Source organism: Dendrobates tinctorius, unplaced genomic scaffold (genome assembly GCF_039654945.1).
Source record: "Dendrobates tinctorius isolate UK_male_01 unplaced genomic scaffold, ASM3965494v1 ptg000258l, whole genome shotgun sequence".
Lineage (NCBI taxonomy): Eukaryota > Metazoa > Chordata > Amphibia > Anura > Dendrobatidae > Dendrobates > Dendrobates tinctorius.
In genome coordinates, this window is record NW_027361925.1 from 6,124,163 (window position 1) to 6,148,015 (window position 23,853).

The 23,853-nt window shown below is 42.8% G+C and overlaps 1 protein-coding gene across 5 annotated transcripts in view; it reads right to left on the bottom strand.

Moving 5' to 3' along the window:
- STX3 (syntaxin 3) overlaps positions 1-23,853 on the bottom strand; it is a 76,843-nt gene that overhangs the window by 11,236 nt on the left and 41,754 nt on the right. For all 5 annotated transcript variants that reach the window (XM_073558811.1, XM_073558814.1, XM_073558813.1 and 2 more), the window contains exons 2-7: positions 13,876-13,953; positions 13,623-13,722; positions 11,478-11,552; positions 11,224-11,291; positions 9,315-9,423; positions 7,806-7,879 (exon numbers count right to left, since the gene is read on the bottom strand). In XM_073558811.1, the coding sequence (XP_073414912.1) occupies positions 7,806-7,879; positions 9,315-9,423; positions 11,224-11,291; positions 11,478-11,552; positions 13,623-13,722; positions 13,876-13,953 (504 nt within the window). The remainder of the gene's footprint in view (positions 1-7,805; positions 7,880-9,314; positions 9,424-11,223; positions 11,292-11,477; positions 11,553-13,622; positions 13,723-13,875; positions 13,954-23,853) is intronic.

A 23,853-nucleotide genomic window follows, 5' to 3' on the forward strand; every position in this document is an offset into this window, starting at 1 on the left:
TTTCTTACATGCATTTTTGTAATGTTTTTGTGGATTTTGGCTCTTTTCAGTATGTCATGTTTTAAATAAATACCAGAAGAGAAACAATAGGTGGGTTGTCTGCGCTGCTGATGGAGATCCAAAAGAATGGTCCAGGATACAAAATAGGCATAATATAGCTTTATTATCAACACATTTCATAATCTTCATCTTCAACGCGTTTCATAATTACTTTGAAACGCGTTGAGCAAAACTGCATCAATCTACTTTGTATCTGTCATGATCTGCTTAGTTCATGGGATTAGGTTGTTCAGAGGTTAATCTGGATGGCCTCACTCATTGTGGACTCATTCCTCGTCGCTTATACTCAGATCCTTGGCCGAGTGTTTGTGACCCTGGTGTGCTTTATGACTGTGATACTTTATGCTTGTTTGGTTTTGACCCGGTTCTGTCCCTGTTACGAGTTCTGCCTGTTCCTTTTGTACTGCGTTGCTATCTCTGTGTATGACTCATTGCTTACGTTCTGACTATTCTCTGCTTGCTCCTCTGGTACCACGCTGCCCTCTCTGTGTATGACCCCCATTTGTCTGACCTGAGTTCCCCTAATCTTTACTCCAGGATTCCTGTAATAGAATCCTACAGTCATCTACTGCAGCAGGACGCTAAGCCACGCCCCCTGTGGTCACATGATCGTAGGTCCTTGTACTCTTTACTACCTTTAGTGTCGCAGCTCCTGTTCTCAGACATTTCCCTGCAGTTTCGGACCCCGGGCCCTCCCGTAGTCTGGATGAGTGACCCTGCTCAGCCGCGGCAGTCCGCCGGCGCTGACAGGATCCTGATAGTATCCAGGACCATTATTTCCAATCTCCATAAGCAGTGCAGACGACCCACCTATTGTTTCTCTTCTGGCATTTCAACATTTTTTTTAGTCCATGGGACTACAGCAGTTAACAAATTTAAGCCTGTTGTGTGAAACACATCTATACCAGGTGAGAAATTCCCTGTATTTTATTGTCCAGTATCAGCGGATACGAGCCTATTGCACTCTCTGCCATTCAGTTTTTTTCCTATATGTTTCAAATAAAGCTGCTATATTTTTGCAATTCCTGGTATTTGGCTTTGACAAAGCTTCATTGATACAGCCATGTGCAGATTACAAGTGTTTTTCTAGATCTAACACAATTCTATGGGGAAAATCTACACATAAAACTCAATAATCCTCAAGAGAAATTGATACTTTGCGGATTTCAATCGCGCCCAGGTGAGTTTACGCGGAGTAAAAAAATAAGCACAGTGGGCATGAGATTTCTATAAATCCCATCCACTTTGCTGGAACTGTAAGAAGCAGTGAAAATACAGTTGTGGCCAAAAGTATTGACACCCCTGCAATTCCGTCAGATAATACTCAGTTTCTTCCTGAAAATGATTGCAAACACAAATTCTTTGGTATTATTATCTTCATTTAATTTGTCTTAAATGAAAAAACACAAAAAGAATTGTCCTAAAGCCAAATTGGATATAATTCCACACCAAACATAACAAAGAGGGTGGACAAAAGTATTGGCACTGTTCGAAAAATCATGTGATGCTTCTCTAATTTGTGTAATTAACAGCACCTGTAACTTACCTGTGGCACCTAACAGGTGTTGGCAATAACTAAATCACACTTGCAGCCAGTTGACATGGATTAAAGTTGACTCAACCTCTGTCCTGTGTCCTTGTGTGTACCACATTGAGCATGGAGAAAAGAAAGAAGACCAAAGAACTGTCTGAGGACCCCACTTCTTACCCCGAGACATAAAAAAAGCGAGGCTGGAGTTTGCCAAAACTTACCTGAAAAAGCCTAAAACGTTTTGGAAGAATGTTCTCTGGTCAGATGAGACAAAAGTAGAGCTTTTTGGGCAATGGCATCAACATTGAGTTTACAGGAGAAAAAAAGAGGCATTCAAAGAAAAAAACACGGTCCCTACAGTCAAACATGGCCGAGGTTCCCTGATGTTTTGGGGTTGCTTTGCTGCCTCTGGCACTGGACTGCTTGACCGTGTGCATGGCATTATGAAGTCTGAAGACTACCAACAAATTTTGCAGCATAATGTAGGGCCCAGTGTGAGAAAGCTGGGTCTCCCTCAGAGGTCATGGGTCTTCCAGCAGGACAATGACCCAAAACACTTCAAAAAACACTAGAAAATGGTTTGAGAGAAAGCACTGGAGACTTCTAAGGTGGCCAGCAATGAGTCCAGACCTGAATCCCATAGAACACCTGTGGAGAGATCTAAAAATGGCAGTTTGGAGAAGGCACCCTTCAAATATCAGGGACCTGGAGCAGTTTGCCAAAGAAGAATGGTCTAGAATTCCAGCAGAGCATTGTAAGAAACTCATTGATGGTTCCCGGAAGCGGTTGGTCGCAGTTATTTTGGCTAAAGGTTGTGCAACCAAGTATTAGGCTGAGGGTGCCAATACTTTTGTCTTGCCCATTTTTGGAGTTTTGCGTGAAATGATCAATGTTTTGCTTTTTGCTTCATTCTCTTTTGTGTTTTTTCATTTAAGACAAATTAAATGAAGATAATAATACCAAAGAATTTGTGATTGCAATCATTTTCAGGAAGAAACTGAGTATTATCTGACAGAATTGCAGAGGTGTCAATACTTTTGGCCACAACTGTACATAGCGTCAAAAGTTCATCAAATACTCATCATGGGAAGATAACCTTAAAGTCAATATTGAACCTTTAACGTTCTGGGCCCCATAAATTAGGAAAAAAAGCCAAACCAGACACTACATTTACAGACACTGTTTTATTTAAGATTAGTATCCCCACTAGGTGGCACTAGAGTTCTAGTCTTTTTTTTCTCTGAAGATAATATTTGCATATTTAGTTTCCCAGAGGACCATTGCATGACCTATAAGGCCTCTTTCACACATCAGGTTTTCGCCGTCAGGCGCGATCCGGCGCTTTTGACAGAAACCGGATCCGGCGAAATGCAATGCCGGATCCGGTTTCCCCCCCATTGACTTGCATTAGAGCCGGATCGAGCCGGATGGCCATGCGTTTCATCCGATTTTCACCGGATCCGGCAATGTGACGCGATCCGGCGTCTGGAAAAAACGGCTACTGTAACGTTTTTTGTCTCCGGCGAAAAAGCCGGACACGCCGGATCCGGCGTGTCCGGCTTTTTCATACAATGAAAGCCTATGAGCGCCGCAATGCGCCTGATCCGGCGACGGCCGGATCCGGTTTTTTTGGTCTGAGCATGCTCAGTAGCTCTGCCCACAAGACATATATAAAAGCAAGACAGTGGGACCCTCAGCCACACCCAACATGCCACCCAAGCCAAGGAGCAGGAGAAGGCAGCAGACATCTGCAGCAGCACCATCAGCACCACCCCAAATGGAGCAGCATGCTGAACAACGGGAGGGGAGTCCAGCAGCAGATGAGAGACGGTAATTATCAAATCCCCCATTCCTCCAAACTAGGGCTATTGAATATCAAGATATTCATTGGCCCTTTGTTTCTCTTTATTCAACAGCCGCCCAATAGATGCAGCAGCAATGGCAGCAGCTGGAACACCACCCACAGCCATGGAGTCTGGCCACCAGGAAGACAGCACATCATCTTCTGGGAGCCCTCCCTCGCATCGTCAGCGTTTGACGGTAAGTTTTTATTTCCAAAATCCATCATCTCTGTAATATATGTCTATTCATTGCCTTTTATTTCAAAGCAGGAATCACAAGATGAAGAGGAGCTCCCAGAAGAAGAAGGAAGGGGTGGACAGACACTTGGAGTGGGCTCACAATTGGTAAGTTTTTTGCATCAAACGCAGAAACACAACATCACACTTCACACAACACATAGAAAACAATGTTCTGCAGACCACACACAGCAAACAAATGCCTACATCCAAAGACATAACATTTTTTGTTTTCTTCTCTAGTCTTCCCAATCTGGTGCTCGGCCAAGAGGTCCTCGCAGTGCCTCCCAGGGTCGTTGGCGACAGCAACGCGGCGGTCACCAGCGTGTAAGTATAAATATTTTTGCTTTGTTTTTTTGCACTTTTTATTTCATTTCTTTTGTGGAGGCTAATTATGTTATTTTTGTCTTTTTCTTTAACAGCCTTCATAGAGACCATGACAAGATAGCCAACTTTGGTTGGCAAAGGTATATACTGTTGGTACAGAAGGTACACAAGTTTGGTTAGGGCACAAATCTTTCACACTCTGTCATCCTGCCAGTGTACTCTGCCTTGAGGTGACATAAAGTATAGTGCAAAATTGTCCCTCATTACTGAAACCGTCACAGAACTTCTAGTGGTAATGTCATGGTAATCTTGCAAGGTGGTTTCTTCAGAGGTGTCCTCAATGGAAATGGGTTCCTTGCAGATAACAAAATTGTGGAGTACCACGCAAGCTTTGATCACCTCGTCCACAGTTTCTGTCTTGAGGTTGATCGCAGTCAATAGGACCCGCCATTTGGCTGTCAGAATACCAAAGGTACATTCAACCATTCTTCTTGCTCTTGTGAGGCGGTAATTAAAAATGCGTTTTGGTCTTGTCAATCCTCTGCTAGAGTATGGTTTCAAAAGGTGTTCTGACAGCTGGAAGGCTTCATCCCCTACACAGACAAATGGCATAGGTGGACCAGATGTTTGCGGCAGCGGTCTAGGTGGTGGGAACTGGAAGGTGTTTCCATACAGTTTACGCCCCATGGCAGACAGTTTGAAAACTTGAGAGTCATTGGAGCGGCCATAGGCCCCAATATCAACCGCAATAAATTTGTATTCCGCGTCAGCGATGGCCATGAGGACAATTGAAAAATATTTCTTGTAATTGAAATATTCCGATCCCGATCCGGCTGGCTTTACAATGCGGATATGTTTCCCGTCCACAGCGCCCAAGCAGTTGGGAAACTGACATATCTGTTGAAACTTGTCAGCAATTTCAATCCACCTCTCTGTTGTGGGCTCTGGTAAAAACTCTTCAGCTAAGGAGTCCCACAGTGCACGGCATGTGTACTTCACAATTCCAGATATGGTGGAAATCCCGAGTCTGTACTGGAAATGCAGTGACGAAAGGGATTCTCCAGTTGCAAGAAATCTGTGGGGAATTAAAAAACAATAAATAGTTTTAAATCACAGCATTACATACCAAAACTCAGCTATAACACTTGGAGATGCAAACTACCACCAACAAGATTGCAGTGAAAGTGTGCTCTGATGCGATCACATCCAATAAATGTGGCTTACCTTAAAGTCACCATCAGACGCTCTGCGGGTGAAACAGAGAAGCGGCAATAGGTGTCCGCTTTTCTTATGAGGTGTGCAATGCGCTCCACCAAGTAATCAAAATTCTCCATTTTCATCCGAACATATCCAAAAAATTTATCCGGGTTTCGTCGAAGGTCCATGCAGAGTGTAGAATAGACCCCACGCGTCATTCTCTTGGCTGTGATGGGGTGGATCCACAAACGTCGTCTACGATGCCTGATGCGCTGCTGTCTCGCTCTCTCCTTCTCCAGAACAATCACCCTCAAACGATTCGCCTCCGCTATAAAATCCGCCAAATTCTTCAAAATATTTCCAATGACAACATCCATCTTCGCCAGTAACTTGCTCTTCTCTCCAACCTGCACTTTCTCCTCTACAACCTGTCAAAGAAGGGCTGTAGGAACATGCTATATATAGTTTTCCAGTAGCCAATCCCGTTCGGAAGGCCACAAGGGTCAATTTTAAAAACCGGATCCGGCGTAATCCGTCAAAAAACGGATAGAAAAACGGATGAACCGGATGAGACGGATCCGGTTTTGTCTGTCAAGAACATTAAGTGTCTGGTTTTACTTATCCTAAGTTATGTGGCCAGATTTATTGAAGAATTGATATTGACTTTTAGGATTGCTACTCCAATAGATGTCATAGGAGTTCAAGTCTAAAGAGGTGATATTTGCACTATTTAAGGTTGTGAGAGAAAGGGTCACTGAGAGAATGTAACCGCTACCTCAAATGCTCCCCACAAAATATTGACCCACATACAAAATGACCTCTAATTCATCTTTAATACAGTTCATACACCAACAAATTAATGCTGGCCATAAACTTAAAGTGAACCTGCCCAATCCACAAGCAGCTGACTTGAATTATGACTGCGTTATTGCATCCAGCAGATATGTTTTACTCTTAGACATTGTAGTATTACAGAATGAAAAGCTGTTCAGTGACTATGTGTCTCAGTTAACTAGTCCGAGGCAGGTCTGTAGCCAGTATTTCCCAGCCCCGATCCTTTTGACTGACAGGTCTCTTCCTATATCCTCATACCTTTCCAACAGCACATTCAGCGTCTCCCACTCCCACACTACCTCCTCAACCCACCCTCTCTCTGTTGGAGTCCCCCAAGGCTCTGTTTTAGGACCCCTACTCTTCTCAAGCTATACACTTGGCCTGGGACAACTCATAAAGTCCCACGGATTCCAGTACCACCTTTATGCTGATGACACTCAGAACTACCTCTCTGGCCCAGACATCACCTCTCTGCTGTCCAGAATCCCAGAGTGTCTATCAGCCATATCCTCCTTCTTCTCCTCTCGCTTCCTCAAGCTCAATGTGGACAAATCTGAACTCATTATCTTTCCTCCATCTCACATATCTTCCTTACCTGACCTACCTATAACAATTAATGACATCATTTCCCCAGTACCAGTAGTCCGCTGCCTTGGAGTAACCGTTGACTCTGCCCGTCCCTCAAACCGCACATCCAAGCTCTTTCTACCTCCTGTCGCCTCCAGTTCAAAAATATTTCCAGAATCCGTCCTTTCCTCACCCCTCATTCTACTAAAATGCTTGTGCATGCCCTCATCATCTCCCGCCTCGACTACTGCAACATCCTTGTATGTGGTCTCCCTGCTAACACCCTTGCACCTCTCCAGTCCATCATTTACTCTGCTGCCCAACTAATTCATCTTTCTCCTCGCTACTCCTCCGCTTCTCCCCTCTGCAAATCTCTTCACTGGCTCCCATTCCCTCAGCGTATCCAGTTGAAATGACTAATACTGACCTACAAGGCCATCTATAACCTGTCTCCCCATATGTCTCTGAACTAATCTCCCGATACCTTCCCTCACGTAATCTCCGGTCCTCCCAAAACCTCATTCTCTCCTCCACACTTATTCGCTCCTCACCCAACCGCCTCCAAGACTTCTCCCAAATAGCCCCTATCCCCTGGAATTCTTTGCCCCAACATGTCCGACTGTCAACCACATTTGGATCCTTCAGACGGAACCTGAAAACCCACCTCTTCAAGAAAGCCTACAGCCTGCAATGACCCCGCTACCTCTTCACCACTACCGGAGATATCACCTCAACCAACACCGGAACTGCTGCAACCCGCCAATCTACTGTCTCCTTCCCCACCATCCTGTAGCATGTTAGCCCGAAAGGGCAGGGTCCTCTCCCCTCTGTATCAGTCTGTCATTTTCAGTTTGTTTACTGTAAGTGATATCTGTAATTTGTATGTAACCCCTTCTCATGTACAGGAATCAATGGTGCTATATAAAGTAAATAATAATAATAATAGTAATATACATGGTAACAACTACATATCACTTTTCTGTGACTTCTGTAAAACTTCTCCAGGTGATTATCAGTCCCAGCAATAAAAAAATGAATGTATAGTATATTCTGAAGTGTGCCACATTTTCTACAGTATATGGGGAAAAACTGGTAAACCTGCCCAAGAGATACTGAAACACAATCAGGTATAGATACCAGTCAATGTGAGCCTGAGATTGTTCCTCCCTTTTAAATAATTTTAGCTCTGCTCTTTAATTCTAGAGCCTCACCCCAGATGTAAAAATATTTGGATTTCCACTTTCAAGCATTTCTTCCAGTTCATCATCTGTTGTATTTTTGCCAGCTGGAAAACAAGACATAATTGTAATGACATTCCACTATACATTCATATACACTATTCATTCAGTTATTTCCAGAAATGTCATATTTGCATTGACAGTGTTGGAACAGAAAAGACATGACCTTTTAGGTCATCTCATCTACATTTTGATCATATGGTCATAATGCAATACAAAGTCACTATGGAGAGGATGCATCTCACTGGGTACTATATTCCATGGAAGAATTATAAGAGGTTATATATATGTCATGTATTTATGATAGGCAGATGTACTACCATGGCCTGCAGCATCTCTGAACTTGTCTTCCATCGAACACATCTGGGATGTCAGAGCGACAATTGCAAAGGAAGCTGCCAGCAGCGGATCTTGATTATTTCCATACCCAAGTGCATTCAGCATAGCCTAATATCCCTCAGACATCCCTTAATAATCTCATTGATAGCATATAAAGGTGTGTAAGTGTGTGTATATCTGCATGTGGTGCTTGGAGCTGAGAGCTCACAAGTGTCAGTAATCACACTTTTGTCTGTTGTGCTCAATGAAACTTGTCATTTGCTAATCAGTGAGAGCAATCTGTCATTATATCTCAGAAGGGAGTAACCTGTTCTGAGCTATTGTGGGCAGTGACCTTCTTTCCTCTGCACAATGCTGTCTGTTTATGATTGGTCAATGAAGAAGTATATGTCCCAGTAAAAGCTCTCTTAGACTTAATGAAAATTAACTCACTAGGTGCCAAATACTTTGATTACTAATATCTCTGCAATGGAGATGCGAAATTTAAAAAAAAATGTTGCACAACAGCCACTATTACATCAATTGTCCAGCTCAAAATAAAAAAAATGGTGAAAGGTCCTGTTTTTAATGACATTGGTTGTATGTCTGGGGTAATTGCATTGCTGCAGAAAACATTTGGGGCCAATCAGAGTGAAGCCTGACGTTATTCCAAGATGGATAAGTATCTGCCTGTATTGCTCCGCATTAAATAAATCCTGGCCAGATCTGCAAAAATGCATCTCCAAACTTACAAGGAACCTCCACCATGCTTCACTGGAGCCTCCAGATACTTTTTATTGTACCACTTTCCAGCCCATCGGCAAACAAGATCTGTGGTTAGTTCTCTTTGGGACAACCTCCCTGCAGAGTTCTTCCCAAAATTGTGTACATGTGTACCTAGAAGAATTGATGCTGATTTGAAGACAAAGGGTGGTCAGACTAAATGTTGATTTGATTTACCGTATGTTTCCCTTGTGTTCATTCCCTTTGCATTTTCTTTATTGATAAAAATAAACTATTAACATTTATGTTTTTTAAATCTTTCTGACTTTGTAGCATTTTACACCTGCATATGCAATCAGCTCCACATTCAGTATATTAGATACAAGTAAATCTGTAAGAGTTTATTACAGAAAACGTAGCCAAAACATATGGGCTACTCACTGATTTCCAGCTGTCTTTGGATCCGTCCTTTGCTTCGCTCCCTGAAATCAACTTGAGCTTCATTGTACTTTGTCATGACATCCACAAATTTCCGGGCGAGAACAGAATGCTGTAGAGAAGACAGGCAATCAAAGTTAAGCAACTAACTGGTGTGTGATGCCTAAAGGGTGTAACTATAGTGGTTCCAGGGGTTGCAGTCATACCCAGTTCCTGGAGCCTAGTGAGACCCAAAAGGTCCCCTTGGCCCATATAAGTAGACCAATTCTGTTAAACACCTGTGATAGTTGGGGCCCTGATTGAGATTTTGCAAGCTATGCCAGTGCAGAGAATCGCTCAGTGAACTGGCACTGGCTAATGCAACAACGTAGCAAAGATCCAGCAGTAAGCTACCCAATTTGGGGTCAAACAGTTCAAATTCTTACAGAAAATATAATCAATAATGTCTAATAGATTATTTGTAAATTTTTCAACACAACCCCATCAACCAAAAATACAATAAAATTGTGGGCATGTAATGTATAGATGGAGGATTGTCCCTTGAAATGATTTCCACACCAGTCTGATGATGAACCCATAGATCTACCTCTGGGCCACCTAATTGTTGAAAAATCTAACAATTATAGCAAAGAACTTGCGCAAGGTGGCATCATTGTGTATGCCTTTATCTGGTCCCATTGTGGAGCTTTTCTGCTACAAGTATCAATAGAGTGTATTATTTCACAATGCAGGCCTGTTGGTCATAGACCCATGGTTGGACACATGATTGTCTTAAAGTTATGACCAAAGGTTCAATAAGAGTAAGGCTAGGGTAGATTGGGCAGAGTAAGGGAAAATGCAGAATATATGGCATTCTCTCCTGTTCCAGGACCAAGAACGCTCTGACTGTAAGGCCGGGGTCACACTGGCGAGGAATACGGGTGCGTGAGAGGCGCTAAAAGCACGCATTAGACATGGACCAATGATTCTCTATGGGGTCCCTCGCACCAGCCGCATATTTCTCATCCGTATTCTACGCTCCGTGCCAATTGCAGCATGCTGCGATTGTCAGCGTACTACGCCCGTAGTACGCCAATGCAAGTCTATGGGTGCGCAAAAAATACGGATTACACACGGACCACACGTGTGACTTGCGAGAAATACGCACCTGGTGTCTTTTAGCAAAGCCGGCAATTCAGTGCGCTATACAGTAAACTCACACTGACAGGTTTAATAAAGAAAGAAAGAATAGATATATACACACAGAATACACACACATATATATATATACATGCTATGTGTCTATATCTATTCTCTGGTTTCTGTTAGAAACCCTGTCATAGGGCTCCATTATATGTCCATTTTGCAAGCCTGCGAGAAAATCTCGCCATGCGGATGCCATACCGATGCCATACGGATTACATACGGATGCTGACATGCGCAAAATACGCGACCACACCTTGATTACGGATGACATACGGAGCACTGTTTAGGGGCCATTCATCCGTATTACGCATGTAAAATACTGACCGTATTTTGCGTCGGTTAGTGTGAACCCGGCCTAAAGCTAATGCTGTGCATACGAGGAGATGTAGGAAGAGAACTATAACTATAAAAAATAAGGTTAGGAAAAGCCATTAAATTTAGCTTAGGCTCCTGAATGGCAATTTGTCCTCACTGTGATTCCCAGTAGGTGATCATTTGTCCCCCCCTGGTATGTAGCCGTATTGTGTTTCGAAGGAGCCTAGAAAGGAACATTTTAGAGACAGTACTAGATTTAGGGATGTAATGTGTGTGACATAGACAACTCTTCCCTTGTTTGATCAACATGTCTTGGTTTATACCACAATAACCTGACATTAGAAAAGTTTGCATTTAGGTAAAGTATGCTGAATTTAGACCACATCCCAGAATCATTGTTTACATACCATACCTGTGATTTCCGTATTCGAAGGTCGGCAGAGGATTGTATGGAGTCCTGTTCTATGGACTGTTCCATTGCTAAAAAGTGGAGATAAGACCTTAGATTAGGCTACAGTTCTAAAGAGGAGAACAATACTTTATATCCTTTTACCTCCACAAATCAGTCTAAGCAAGATGTCATTGAGAGGACAGATTAGTGACTACCATATATTGTAGACGACAGGACGTTGGCGGTAATGGTCATTGTACACACAAAGCACTCACACTTTAAACGTGACCTGACGCTGTTTGCTGCTTTCTTGATCTCGACTGTCAAGTTCTCCAATTCATCCTTTGTTTCTTCAAGAGGAAAAAATTTCAAGTTATTAATATCAAGTTGGAAGTTTTAGGACAGTATCAAAAAAGACATCTAATAATCTTTATTTTTATAATAATCTTTATTTTTATATAGCGCTAACATATTCCGCAGCGCTTTACAGTTTGCACATATTTTCATCACTGTCCCTGATGGGGCTCACAGTCTAAATTCCCTATCAGTATGTTTTTTGGATCTAGAAATCCAAAGCGGACACTCAGATTTCTGCCTCAGATTTGTCAATAAATGTCACATCACTTTTATTTTTTTTGTCCATTGCACAGTTTAAGTCTTTTGGCACAGTCAGACGGTTGTATAACATGAACGATGGTCGTATAACACCAACGACGGTTGCATTGCAATGCTCAGACCGGCGACGGCTCTCCTGATCCAAGTGTGACAGCTGCATAGAAATACATGCCGTCATGCTCGGATCAGGAGAGCCAATGTCCAGTCCATGCATTGTAATGCAACTGTCGTACTGTGCCCTTTGGCGGAAAAAGCCACATCATGTGACCTGTTTTGAACAGCTGACATGTGCCCGCAATAGCAGCGGGCGGAATCGTGATCCACCCGTGGCTATTAAACCTGTAAATATTGCTGTCAAACGCTGACAGCAGCATTTAAATGGCACTTCTGGCAATTACGCCAGAAATGCACACACCGGTGACCCACGTCATGTGATCGCGGGTCACCGGTGTGTCACCATAACAACCAGAGCTCTCCCTGAGACCTCTATGGTTCTTGATGCCGGATTGCTGTGAGCGCCACGCTGTGGTCGGCGCTCATAGCAATGCAGTAAATCTACTACATAGAGGCGATCTGAGCATCACCTCTATGTAGCAGAAGCATTCGAGTTGTGGCAGCTTCTAGACTCCCATGGAGGCTATTGAAGCATGCCAATAGTAAAAAAAATGTTTTTAAAAATATGAAAAAAATAAAAAAATATAAAAGTTCAAATCACCCCCCTTTTGCCCCATTCAAAATAAAACAATAAAAAAATCATACATACACATATTTGGTATCATCGCATCTATCAATAAAAAAGGATTACCCTGATCGCTAAACGGCGTAGCAAGAAAAAAATCAAAACGCCAGAATTACGTTTTTTGGTTGCCGCAATATTGCATTAAAATGCAAGAACGGGCAATCAAAAGAACATATCTGCACCAAAATGGTATCACTAAAAACACCAGCTCGACGCGCAAAAAATAAGCCCTCTCCCAACCAGAGATAACGAAAGGTGGAGACGCTACGGGTATCGGAAAATGATGCAATTTTTTTTCTTTCTTAGCAAAGTTTGGAATTTTTTTCACCACTTAGATAAAAAAAGAACTTAAATATGTCTGGTGTCTATGAGCTCATAATGACCTGGAAAATCATAATGGCAGGTCAGTTTTAGCATTTAGTGAACCTAGCAAAATAGCCAAACAAAAAACAAGTGTGGGATTGCACTTTTTTTTGCAATTTCACCGCACTTCGAATTTTTTTGCCATTTTCTAGTACACAATATGTTAAAATCAATGGTGTTGTTCAAAAGTACAACTCATCCTGCAAAAAATAAGCCCTCACATGGCCATATTGATAGGAAAATGGCAGCATGATGGTTCAGTGGATAGCACTGCAGCCTTGCAATGCTGGAGTCCTGGGTTCGAATCCCACCAAGGACAGCATCTGCAAGGAGTTTGTATGTTCTCCCCGTGTTTGCGTGGGTTTCCTCCCACACTCCAAAAAGACATACTGATAGGGAATTTAGATTGTGAGCCCCATTGGGATGATCAGTGATGATAATGTGTGCAAACTGTAAAGCGCTGCGGAATATGTTAGCGCTATATAAAGATTACTATTAAAAATAAAAAAATTATGGCTCTGGAGAGAAGGGGAGTGAAAAACAAAAATGCAAAACCGAAAAAAGCTCCGATCATGAAGAGGTTTATTATAGAATATACTATATATATATAAGCCTTCCCCAACTGTCAGAAGTCAAGTTTTGGAGCATGTAAGAGTCACTAATCTGCTGACTCTACAGTCCCATATATAATGGTATTACACACTCTGTTCAGGTAGCGGAGCTGAGAGGATCACACTGTGCAGTCTCTTGGTCTCATTAACACTCTCAGAGATCTTCTCGATGTTCTGCCGAGTCTCCTCAATCTAAAATTGGTGAATGTAGAGAACATGAGAGATTTAGTGGGGAATATAGAAAAAATTGTAACCAGAAAAATGACAGTAGATTATAAAATCCTATATAAACCATTACATACGAGGATGTACTGTGTATGCATATGCACAGTGGGTATGTGTCACCTGAGCAAAGAAGTCGTCCATAAAGGCCGCATTGTCGATGGAGATGTCAACTTCATCTGTGTCGTCTGTGTCTTGAGTCTGCAATGCAAAAAACTGTAGTGTTACAGACATGCCCAACATTGTACAGGTAATGACAAGTGTAAAAGGACAAGAGCTATATGTACCATAGGAAACATACATGCCATATCGGCAGAGAGCTAGACAGATTTGTGATAGATAGATAGATAGATAGATAGATAGATAGAATGGAATAAAGAGGCAACACTCCAATACTTGTTAAAGTACAAAAAAGGACTTTAATAGCCTCTTATTTCATTTTATATTACACTAGCTGAAGAGCCCAGCGCTGCCCGGGCATAGTAACTAACTGCGGTTAGTTATAACAAATTATAATGAATATATATATACTAGATTATGGCCCGATGCTATCGCATCGGGAGGATGCGATATCATCACACCTCTTGCCATGTTAACCCTCAACACACACACTCCTCTCACCTTTCACCATCTCCACTCACTCACTCCACATACGACCCCTTCTCTCACTCCGTCTCTCATACTCATACTTGATCCAGACGTTGTCCACGCCGGCGACATGTTCTTGCGGCGACACCATCTTGAGTATCGTGAAATCCCGCGATAATCAGGATGGCGTCGCCGCAAGAACATGTCGCCGGCGTGGACGACGTCGGGATCCAAAATGGCGTCGGCGAAATCTCGCGAGTTTTCGCCAACGCCATTTTGGATCACAACGTCGTCCTCGCCAGCGACATGTTCTTGCGGCGACGCCATCTTGAGTATCACGGGATTTCGCGGATCCAAAATAGCGTCGCCGCAAGAACATGTCGCCGGTGTGGAGGACGTCGGGATCCAAAATGGCGTCGGCGAAATCTCGCGATATTTCGCCGACGCCATTTTGGATCCCGACGTCCTCCACACCGGCGACATGTTCTTGCGGCGACGCCATCTTGACTATTGCGGGATTTCGCCGATCCAAAATGGCGTCGCCGCAAGAACATGTCGCCGGCGTGGAGGACGTCTGCATCCAGGATGGCGCCGGCGGAAGAAGATGTCGGGGATCGTGGATCAGCGGCGATGACGGCGTGAGTATGAGAGACGGAGTGAGAGAAAGGGTCGTATGTGGAGTGAAAGAGTGAGTGGAGATGGTGAAAGGTGAGAGGACTGTGTGTGTTGAGGGTTAACATGGAAAGAGGTGTGCGGTGACGTCACCGGTTACAACTGGACGGAAGTTGTTACAACCGGAAGTTGCTTAGGGCATTTATTATTATAGATATATATATATAAAGCTGAGTGTATAGCCCCACCCACTCCGTATTGCCACATTCACTATAATATCCCACATCATCCCGTCAGCCAGAGTCACCGGATAACTACCACTAATATCCCACATCATCCCGTCACAGCCGCCAGACTACTACCCCTAATATCCCACATCATTTGGTCACAGCCGCCGGGCTACTACCCCTAATATTCCACATCATCCCATCAGCCAGAGCCACCGGACTACTACCCCTAATATCCCATAATATCCCACATCATCCCGTCAGCCAGAGCCACCGGACTACTCTCCCTAATATCCCACATCATCCCATCAGCCTGAGGTCAGAACCAGAGCGTTGAGTGGATTTGCCCTGACTTCTAGAGTTGAGCGACTTTGTTCGGATCGGGTTTCATGAAACAAAATTTGTTTCAGATGAAACTGGGCCGACTAGGTTAAAAAAAGTCGGAGTTTCGTCCGAAACCAGACCACAATGCAAGTCAATGGAGAATAAAAGTCGGCATTGAGTGGATGAATGTCATCCGCTCAATGCCGACTTTTATTTCCCATTGACTTTCATTGGGGTCGGGTTTCGGATGAAACTCCGACTTTTTTTAACCTAGTCGGACCAGTTTCATCTGAAACAAATTTTGTTTCATGAAACCCGATCCGATCAAAGTCGCTCAACTCTACTGACTTCCAAACCAATGATCCCTTTAATAGAAGCCTGGGGTGAGAATCAGAGCGCTGAGGGATTTACCCTAACTTCCATACCAGAGATCCCTTCAAGAGAGGCCTGGGGTCAAAACCAAAGCGCTGGATGGATTTGCTCTGACTTCCATACCAATAATCCCTTTAAGAGGGAAGATGTGCCTATAGGATGGAGGATGTGTATATGGGCAGGGAGGGGGGGGGGGGGATTCATTTCTGTCATGTGCTCTCTGCTCCTTTCAGAGGGGCAGACAATGGCTGGGAGCTTATGTTCCCAGGGATGCTAGATTTCTCCCACCATGTCAGGTGTTGTCAAGTGGGAAAACTTGCTCATAGCAACCAATCACAGCTCAGTTTCTTTTAACCAGCTCTGGTGAAATGAGAGATGCTTAGTGATTGGTTGCAAGGAAAACTGTTGCTCATAGCAACCAATCACAGCTCTGCTTCTTTTGAACAGCTCTGGTGAAATGAAAAATGCTTCGTGATTGGTTGGTGATACACACATACATACATTCAGTTTTATATATATAAATTGCAAAGAAGGGATTCCAAGCGTGGGAGGTCTGGAACCCGAAATAACCTTTTTCATGTGTGCGGTTCCAATTTTTTCTAGATAGATAGATAAATAAATAGATAGACATGAGATAGATAGATAGGTAGATAGATAGATAAATAAATAGATAGACATGAGATAGATAGATAGATAGGTAGATAGATAGAAGTGCTTCTCACTAGAGTTGAGCGATACCGTCCGATACTTCAAAGTATCGTATCGGATGGTATCGGCCGATCTTTAAAAAAAGTATCGGTATCGCCGATTCCGATACCGGAAGTCCCATTCAAGTCTATGGGACTTCCGGTATCGGAATAAGAAAAACCCTTTCCTGCCCTTGTACAGCCTCTCTGGGGTCTGTACGGGCCTTTCGGGGGGCTGTGCCGGCCTGCCAGGGGGTCTGTGCAGGCTCCGGTGGTCTGTGCCGGCCTGCCGGTGGTCTGTGCAGGCTCCGGGGGGCTGTGCCGGCCTGCCGGGGGGCTGTGCCGGCCTGCCGGGGGGCTGTGCAGGCTCCGGGGGGCTGTGCCGGCCTGCCGGGGGGCTGTGCCGGCCTGCCGGTGGTCTGTGCAGGCTCCGGGGGTCTGTGCAGGCATCGTCCGATGGGACTACAAGTCCCATCGGGCGATGCCTGCTACCATGACAGTGATTGACACATTAGCCAATGATGGGACAGTAGTAGTCCCATCATCCGGCTAATGTGTTAAATGTAAAAAAAAAAAAAAAAAAAAATTACATGCTACATACATACAACATGCATACTACATACATGCTACATTCATACTACATACTACATACATGCTACATTCATACTACATAAATACTACATGCAACATACATACTACATATATACTACATGCATGCTACATACATACTGCATGCTACATACATACCACATATATACTACATGCATGCTACATGCATGCTACATGCTACATACATAACACATATATACTACATGCATGCTACATACATACTACATGCTACATACTACATATATACTACATGCATGCTACATACTACATGCTACATACATACTACATATATACTACATGCATGCTACATACATACTGCATGCTACATGCATGCTACATACATACTGCATACATACTACATGCTACATACATACTACATATATACTACATACATACTACATACATACTACATGCATGCTACATGCATGCTACATACATAACACATACAGTGGGGAAAAAAAGTATTTAGTCAGTCAGCAATAGTGCAAGTTCCACCACTTAAAAAGATGAGAGGCGTCTGTAATTTACATCATAGGTAGACCTCAACTATGGGAGACAAACTGAGAAAAAAAAATCCAGAAAATCACATTGTCTGGTTTTTTTTCATTTTATTTGCATATTATGGTGGAAAATAAGTATTTGGTCAGAAACAAAATTTCATCTCAATACTTTGTGATATATCCTTTGTTGGCAATGACAGAGGTCAAACGTTTTCTGTAAGTCTTCACAAGGTTGCCACACACTGTTGTTGGTATGTTGGCCCATTCCTCCATGCAGATCTCCTCTAGAGCAGTGATGTTTTGGCTTTTCGCTTGGCAACACGGACTTTCAACTCCCTCCAAAGGTTTTCTATAGGGTTGAGATCTGGAGACTGGCTAGGCCACTCCAGGACCTTGAAATGCTTCTTACGAAGCCACTCCTTCGTTGCCCTGGCGGTGTGCTTTGGATCATTGTCATGTTGAAAGACCCAGCCACGTTTCATCTTCAATGCCCTTGCTGATGGAAGGAGGTTTGCACTCAAAATCTCACGATACATGGCCCCATTCATTCTTTCATGTACCCGGATCAGTCGTCCTGGCCCCTTTGCAGAGAAACAGCCCCAAAGCATGATGTTTCCACCACCATGCTTTACAGTAGGTATGGTGTTTGATGGATGCAGCTCAGTATTCTTTTTCCTCCAAACATGACAAGTTGTGTTTCTACCAAACAGTTCCAGTTTGGTTTCATCAGACCATAGGACATTCTCCCAAAACTCCTCTGGATCATCCAAATGCTCTCTAGCAAACTTCAGACGGGCCCGGACATGTACAGGCTTAAGCAGTGGGACACGTCTGGCACTGCAGGATCTGAGTCCATGGTGGCATAGTGTGTTACTTATGGTAGGCCTTGTTACATTGGTCCCAGCTCTCTGCAGTACATTCACTAGGTCCCCCCGCGTGGTTCTGGGATATTTGCTCACCATTCTTGTGATCATTCTGACCCCACGGGGTGGGATTTTGCGTGGAGCACCAGATCGAGGGAGATTATCAGTGGTCTTGTATGTCTTCCATTTTCTAATTATTGCTCCCACAGTTGATTTCTTCACTCCAAGCTGGTTGGCTATTGCAGATTCAGTCTTCCCAGCCTGGTGCAGGGCTACAATTTTGTTTCTGGTGTCCTTTGACAGCTCTTTGGTCTTCACCATAGTGGAGTTTGGAGTCAGACTGTTTGAGGGTGTGCACAGGTGTCTTTTTATACTGATAACAAGTTTAAACAGGTGCCATTACTACAGGTAATGAGTGGAGGAAAGAGGAGCCTCTTAAAGAAGAAGTTACAGGTCTGTGAAAGCCAGAAATCTTGATTGCTTGTTTCTGACCAAATACTTATTTTCCACCATAATATGCAAATAAAATGAAAAAAAACAGACAATGTGATTTTCTGGATTTTTTTTTCTCAGTTTGTCTCCCATAGTTGAGGTCTACCTATGATGTAAATTACAGACGCCTCTCATCTTTTTAAGTGGTGGAACTTGCACTATTGCTGACTGACTAAATACTTTTTTTCCCCACTGTATATACTACATGCATGCTACATACATACTACATGCTACATACATACCATATACATACTACATGCATGCTACATACATACTACATGCATGCTACATACATACTACATGCTACATACATACTACATATATACTACATGCATGCTACATACATACTACATGCTACATACATACTACATATATACTACATGCATGCTACATACTACATGCTACATACATACTACATATATACTACATGCATGCTACATACATACTACATGCTACATACATACCACATACATACTACATATATACTACATGCATGCTACATACATACTGCATGCTACATGCATGCTACATACATACTACATACATACTACATGCTACATACATACCACATATATACTACATACATACAATACATTCATACAATACATACATAGACATACAGTACATATAACATAGAGTAACATACTTACCAATACTTGTCACATTGTTCCCCGAAGCCATTGTCTTTTCTGGAATAAATATTAACATAACAAACCACAAAAATACTCACCCACGATCCGAAGCAGTCCACGAGTGTGTCCCACGACGATCTTGGGTAGAGAACTGCAGCATCAGCTGTTGCTGCCGTTCTCTACGGGCTGCAGGAATCCAATGACGGAAGGTAGGTATCCTTCCGCACTGTATTCCTCCGCCACTTAAAAAAAAAAAAGTCCCTAGTCTCACTTTATGCCATTGCTGTGTGGGAAATTCCCACGCAGCAATGGCATAAAGTGAGACTAGGGACTTTTTTTTTTTTAAGTGGCGGAGGAATACAGTGCGGAAGGATACCTACCTTCCGTCATTGGATTCCTGCAGCCCGTAGAGAACGGCAGCATCATCTGATGCTGCAGTTCTCTACCCAAGATCGTCGTGGGACACACTCGTGGACTGCTTCGGATCGTGGGTGAGTATTTTTGTGGTTTGTTATGTTAATATTTATTCCGGAAAAGACAATGGCTTCGGGGAACAATGTGACAAGTATTGGTAAGTATGTTACTCTATGTTATATGTACTGTATGTCTATGTATGTATTGTATGAATGTATTGTATGTATGTAGTATATATGTGGTATGTATGTAGCATGTAGTATGTATGTAGTATGTATGTAGCATGCATGTAGCATGTAGTATGTATGTAGCATGCATGTAGTATATATGTAGTATGTATGTAGCATGCATGTAGTATATATGTAGCATGTATGTAGTATGTATGTAGTATATATGTAGTATGTATGTAGCATGTAGTATGTATGTAGCATGCATGTAGTATGTATGTAGCATGCATGTAGTATGTATGTAGTATGTATGTAGTATGTATGTAGCATGCAGTATGTATGTAGCATGTATGTAGTATGTATGTAGTATATATGTAGTATGTATGTAGCATGTAGTATGTATGTAGCATGCATGTAGTATATATGTAGTATGTATGTAGCATGCATGTAGTATGTATGTAGTATGTATGTAGTATGTATGTAGCATGCAGTATGTATGTAGCATGTATGTAGTATGTATGTAGTATATATGTAGTATGTATGTAGCATGCATGTAGTATGTATGTAGTATATATGTAGTATGTATGTAGCATGTAGTATGTATGTAGCATGCATGTAGTATGTATGTAGTATATATGTAGTATGTATGTAGCATGTAGTATGTATGTAGCATGCATGTAGTATATATGTAGTATGTATGTAGCATGCATGTAGTATGTATGTAGTATGTATGTAGTATGTATGTAGCATGCAGTATGTATGTAGCATGTATGTAGTATGTATGTAGTATATATGTAGTATGTATGTAGCATGCATGTAGTATGTATGTAGTATATATGTAGTATGTATGTAGCATGTAGTATGTATGTAGCATGCATGTAGTATGTATGTAGTATATATGTAGTATGTATGTAGCATGTAGTATGTATGTAGCATGCATGTAGTATATATGTAGTATGTATGTAGCATGCATGTAGTATGTATGTAGTATGTATGTAGTATGTATGTAGCATGCAGTATGTATGTAGCATGTATGTAGTATGTATGTAGTATATATGTAGTATGTATGTAGCATGCATGTAGTATGTATGTAGTATATATGTAGTATGTATGTAGCATGTAGTATGTATGTAGCATGCATGTAGTATGTATGTAGTATATATGTAGTATGTATGTAGCATGTAGTATGTATGTAGCATGCATGTAGTATATATGTAGTATGTATGTAGCATGCATGTAGTATGTATGTAGTATGTATGTAGTATGTATGTAGCATGCAGTATGTATGTAGCATGTATGTAGTATGTATGTAGTATGTATGTAGCATGCATGTAGTATGTATGTAGCATGTAGTATGTATGTAGCATGTATGTAGTATGTATGTAGCATGTATGTAGTATGTATGTAGCATGTAGTATGTATGTAGCATGCATGTAGTATGTATGTAGTATTTTTTTTTTTTTTTTTTTTTTTTAACATTTAACACATTAGCCGGATGATGGGACTACTACTGTCCCATCATTGGCTAATGTGTCAATCACTGTCATGGTAGCAGGCATCGCCCGATGGGACTTGTAGTCCCATCGGACGATGCTTGCACAGACCCCCGGACATCAGCACAGCCCCCCGGCAGGCCGGCACAGCCCCCCGGCAGGCCGGTACAGACCCCCACAGGGTGCACAGACCACCGGCAGGCCGGCACAGCCCCCCGGCAGGCCGGTACAGACCCCGGGCAGTCCACACAGCCCCCCGGCAGGCCGGCACAGCCCCCCGGCAGGCCGGCAGAGACCCCCGGAAGGCCCGAAATGACGGCGCATCATGATGCGCACACACCGCGCATCATGATGACGTCAGGCCGTCAATCAACTGAACTTCCGATTCCGATGCCGAATTCCGATATTGAAAAAATATCGGAAGTCGGTATCGGAATTCCGATACAGCAAGTATCGGCCGATACCCGATACTTGCGGTATCGGAATGCTCAACACTACTTCTCACTAATTTAGAATATCATCAAAAAGTTAATTTATTTCAGTTCTTCAATACAAAAAGTGAAACTCATATATTATATAGAGTCATTAGAGAGTGATCTATTTTACGTGTTTTTTCTGGTACAAAGTATTCTAATTTACTGAGATAATGACTTTTGGGTTTTCATTTGCTATGAGCCATAATCATCAACATTAACAGAAATAAACACTTGAAATAGATCACTCTGTAATGACTCTATATAACATATGAGTTTCACTTTTTGTATTGAAGAACTGAAATAAATTACTACTAATAATAATAATCTTCATTTATATGGCGCCAACATGTTCCGCAGCGCTTTATAGTTTAACAGTTTCAAAACACAAGTCATAAGTAACAACGTTAATAATACAATAATTAAAGCAAAATAAGACGATCCTGCTCGTGAGAACTTACAATCTGCAATGAGGTGGGGGAGATACAAAGTACAGGTGTATATTTACAATGGTGTATTTACAATGATGGTCCAGCCATCTTGAGGGAGTGAGGGATGGATGAAGATAGTGAATGGGCTACACATGCACACTTAAACATTGATTGACTTTGATTAGTGAACGTGATAGGCCGCTCTGAACAAATGTGTTTTGAGGGAGCGCCTAAAACTATGCAAATTGTGGATAGTCCTAATTTCTTGGGGTAGAGCATTTCAGAGGTTTGGCGCAGCGCGGGAGAAGTTTTAGAGTCGGGAGTGGGAGGTACGGATTAGTGCAGAGGTTAGTTGAAAGTCTTTTGCAGAGCGCAGCGGACGGTTAGGCCGATAGACAGAAATGAAGGAGGAGATGTAGGGGGGTGCTGCACTGTGGAGAGCTTTGTGGGTGAGAACAAGTACTTTGAATTGGATCCTATGATGAATAGGCAGCCAATTTAAGGACTGCCGAAGAGCGGACGTGTCCGAGTACCGATTAGCCAGGTAGATGACCCTGGCTGCTGCATTAAGTATGGACTGGAGAGGGGATAGTCGAATAACGGGGAGACCAATTAATAGAGCGTTGCAGTAATCCAGGCGGGAGTGGATCAATGCTACAGTGAGGGTTTTTGTTGTTTCCATGGTGAGAAAAGGGCGGATTTTAGAGATGTTCTTTAGGTGTAAGTGGCAAGAGTGGACAAGAGATTGTATATAGGATGTGAAGGAGAGATTGGTGTCAAACATAACACCCAGACAGCACACCTGCTGCCGGGGTGTTATTGTGGTGCCACCCACGGATAGGGAAATGTCAGATGTAGGGAGGTTAGTAGACGGCGGGAGCAAAAGAAGTTCAGTTTTGGAGAGGTTGAGTTTCAGATAGAGAGCGGACATGATGTTGGAGACTGAGGACAGACAGTCACTGGCGTTCTGTAGTACCGCGGGGCTAAGGTCGGGGAATGATGTATATAGTTGTGTGTCATCAGCATAAAGATGATACTGAAAGCCAAATCTGCTGATGGTCTGTCCAATTGGGGCTGTGTTGAGAGAGAAGAGAAGGGGGCCAAGGACTGAGCCCTGAGGTACCCCGACAGCGAGAGGAAGAGGAGATGACGTGGAGCCAGAGAACAGAACACTGAAGCAGCGGTCAGAAAGATAGGAAGTGAGCCAGGAGAGAGCAG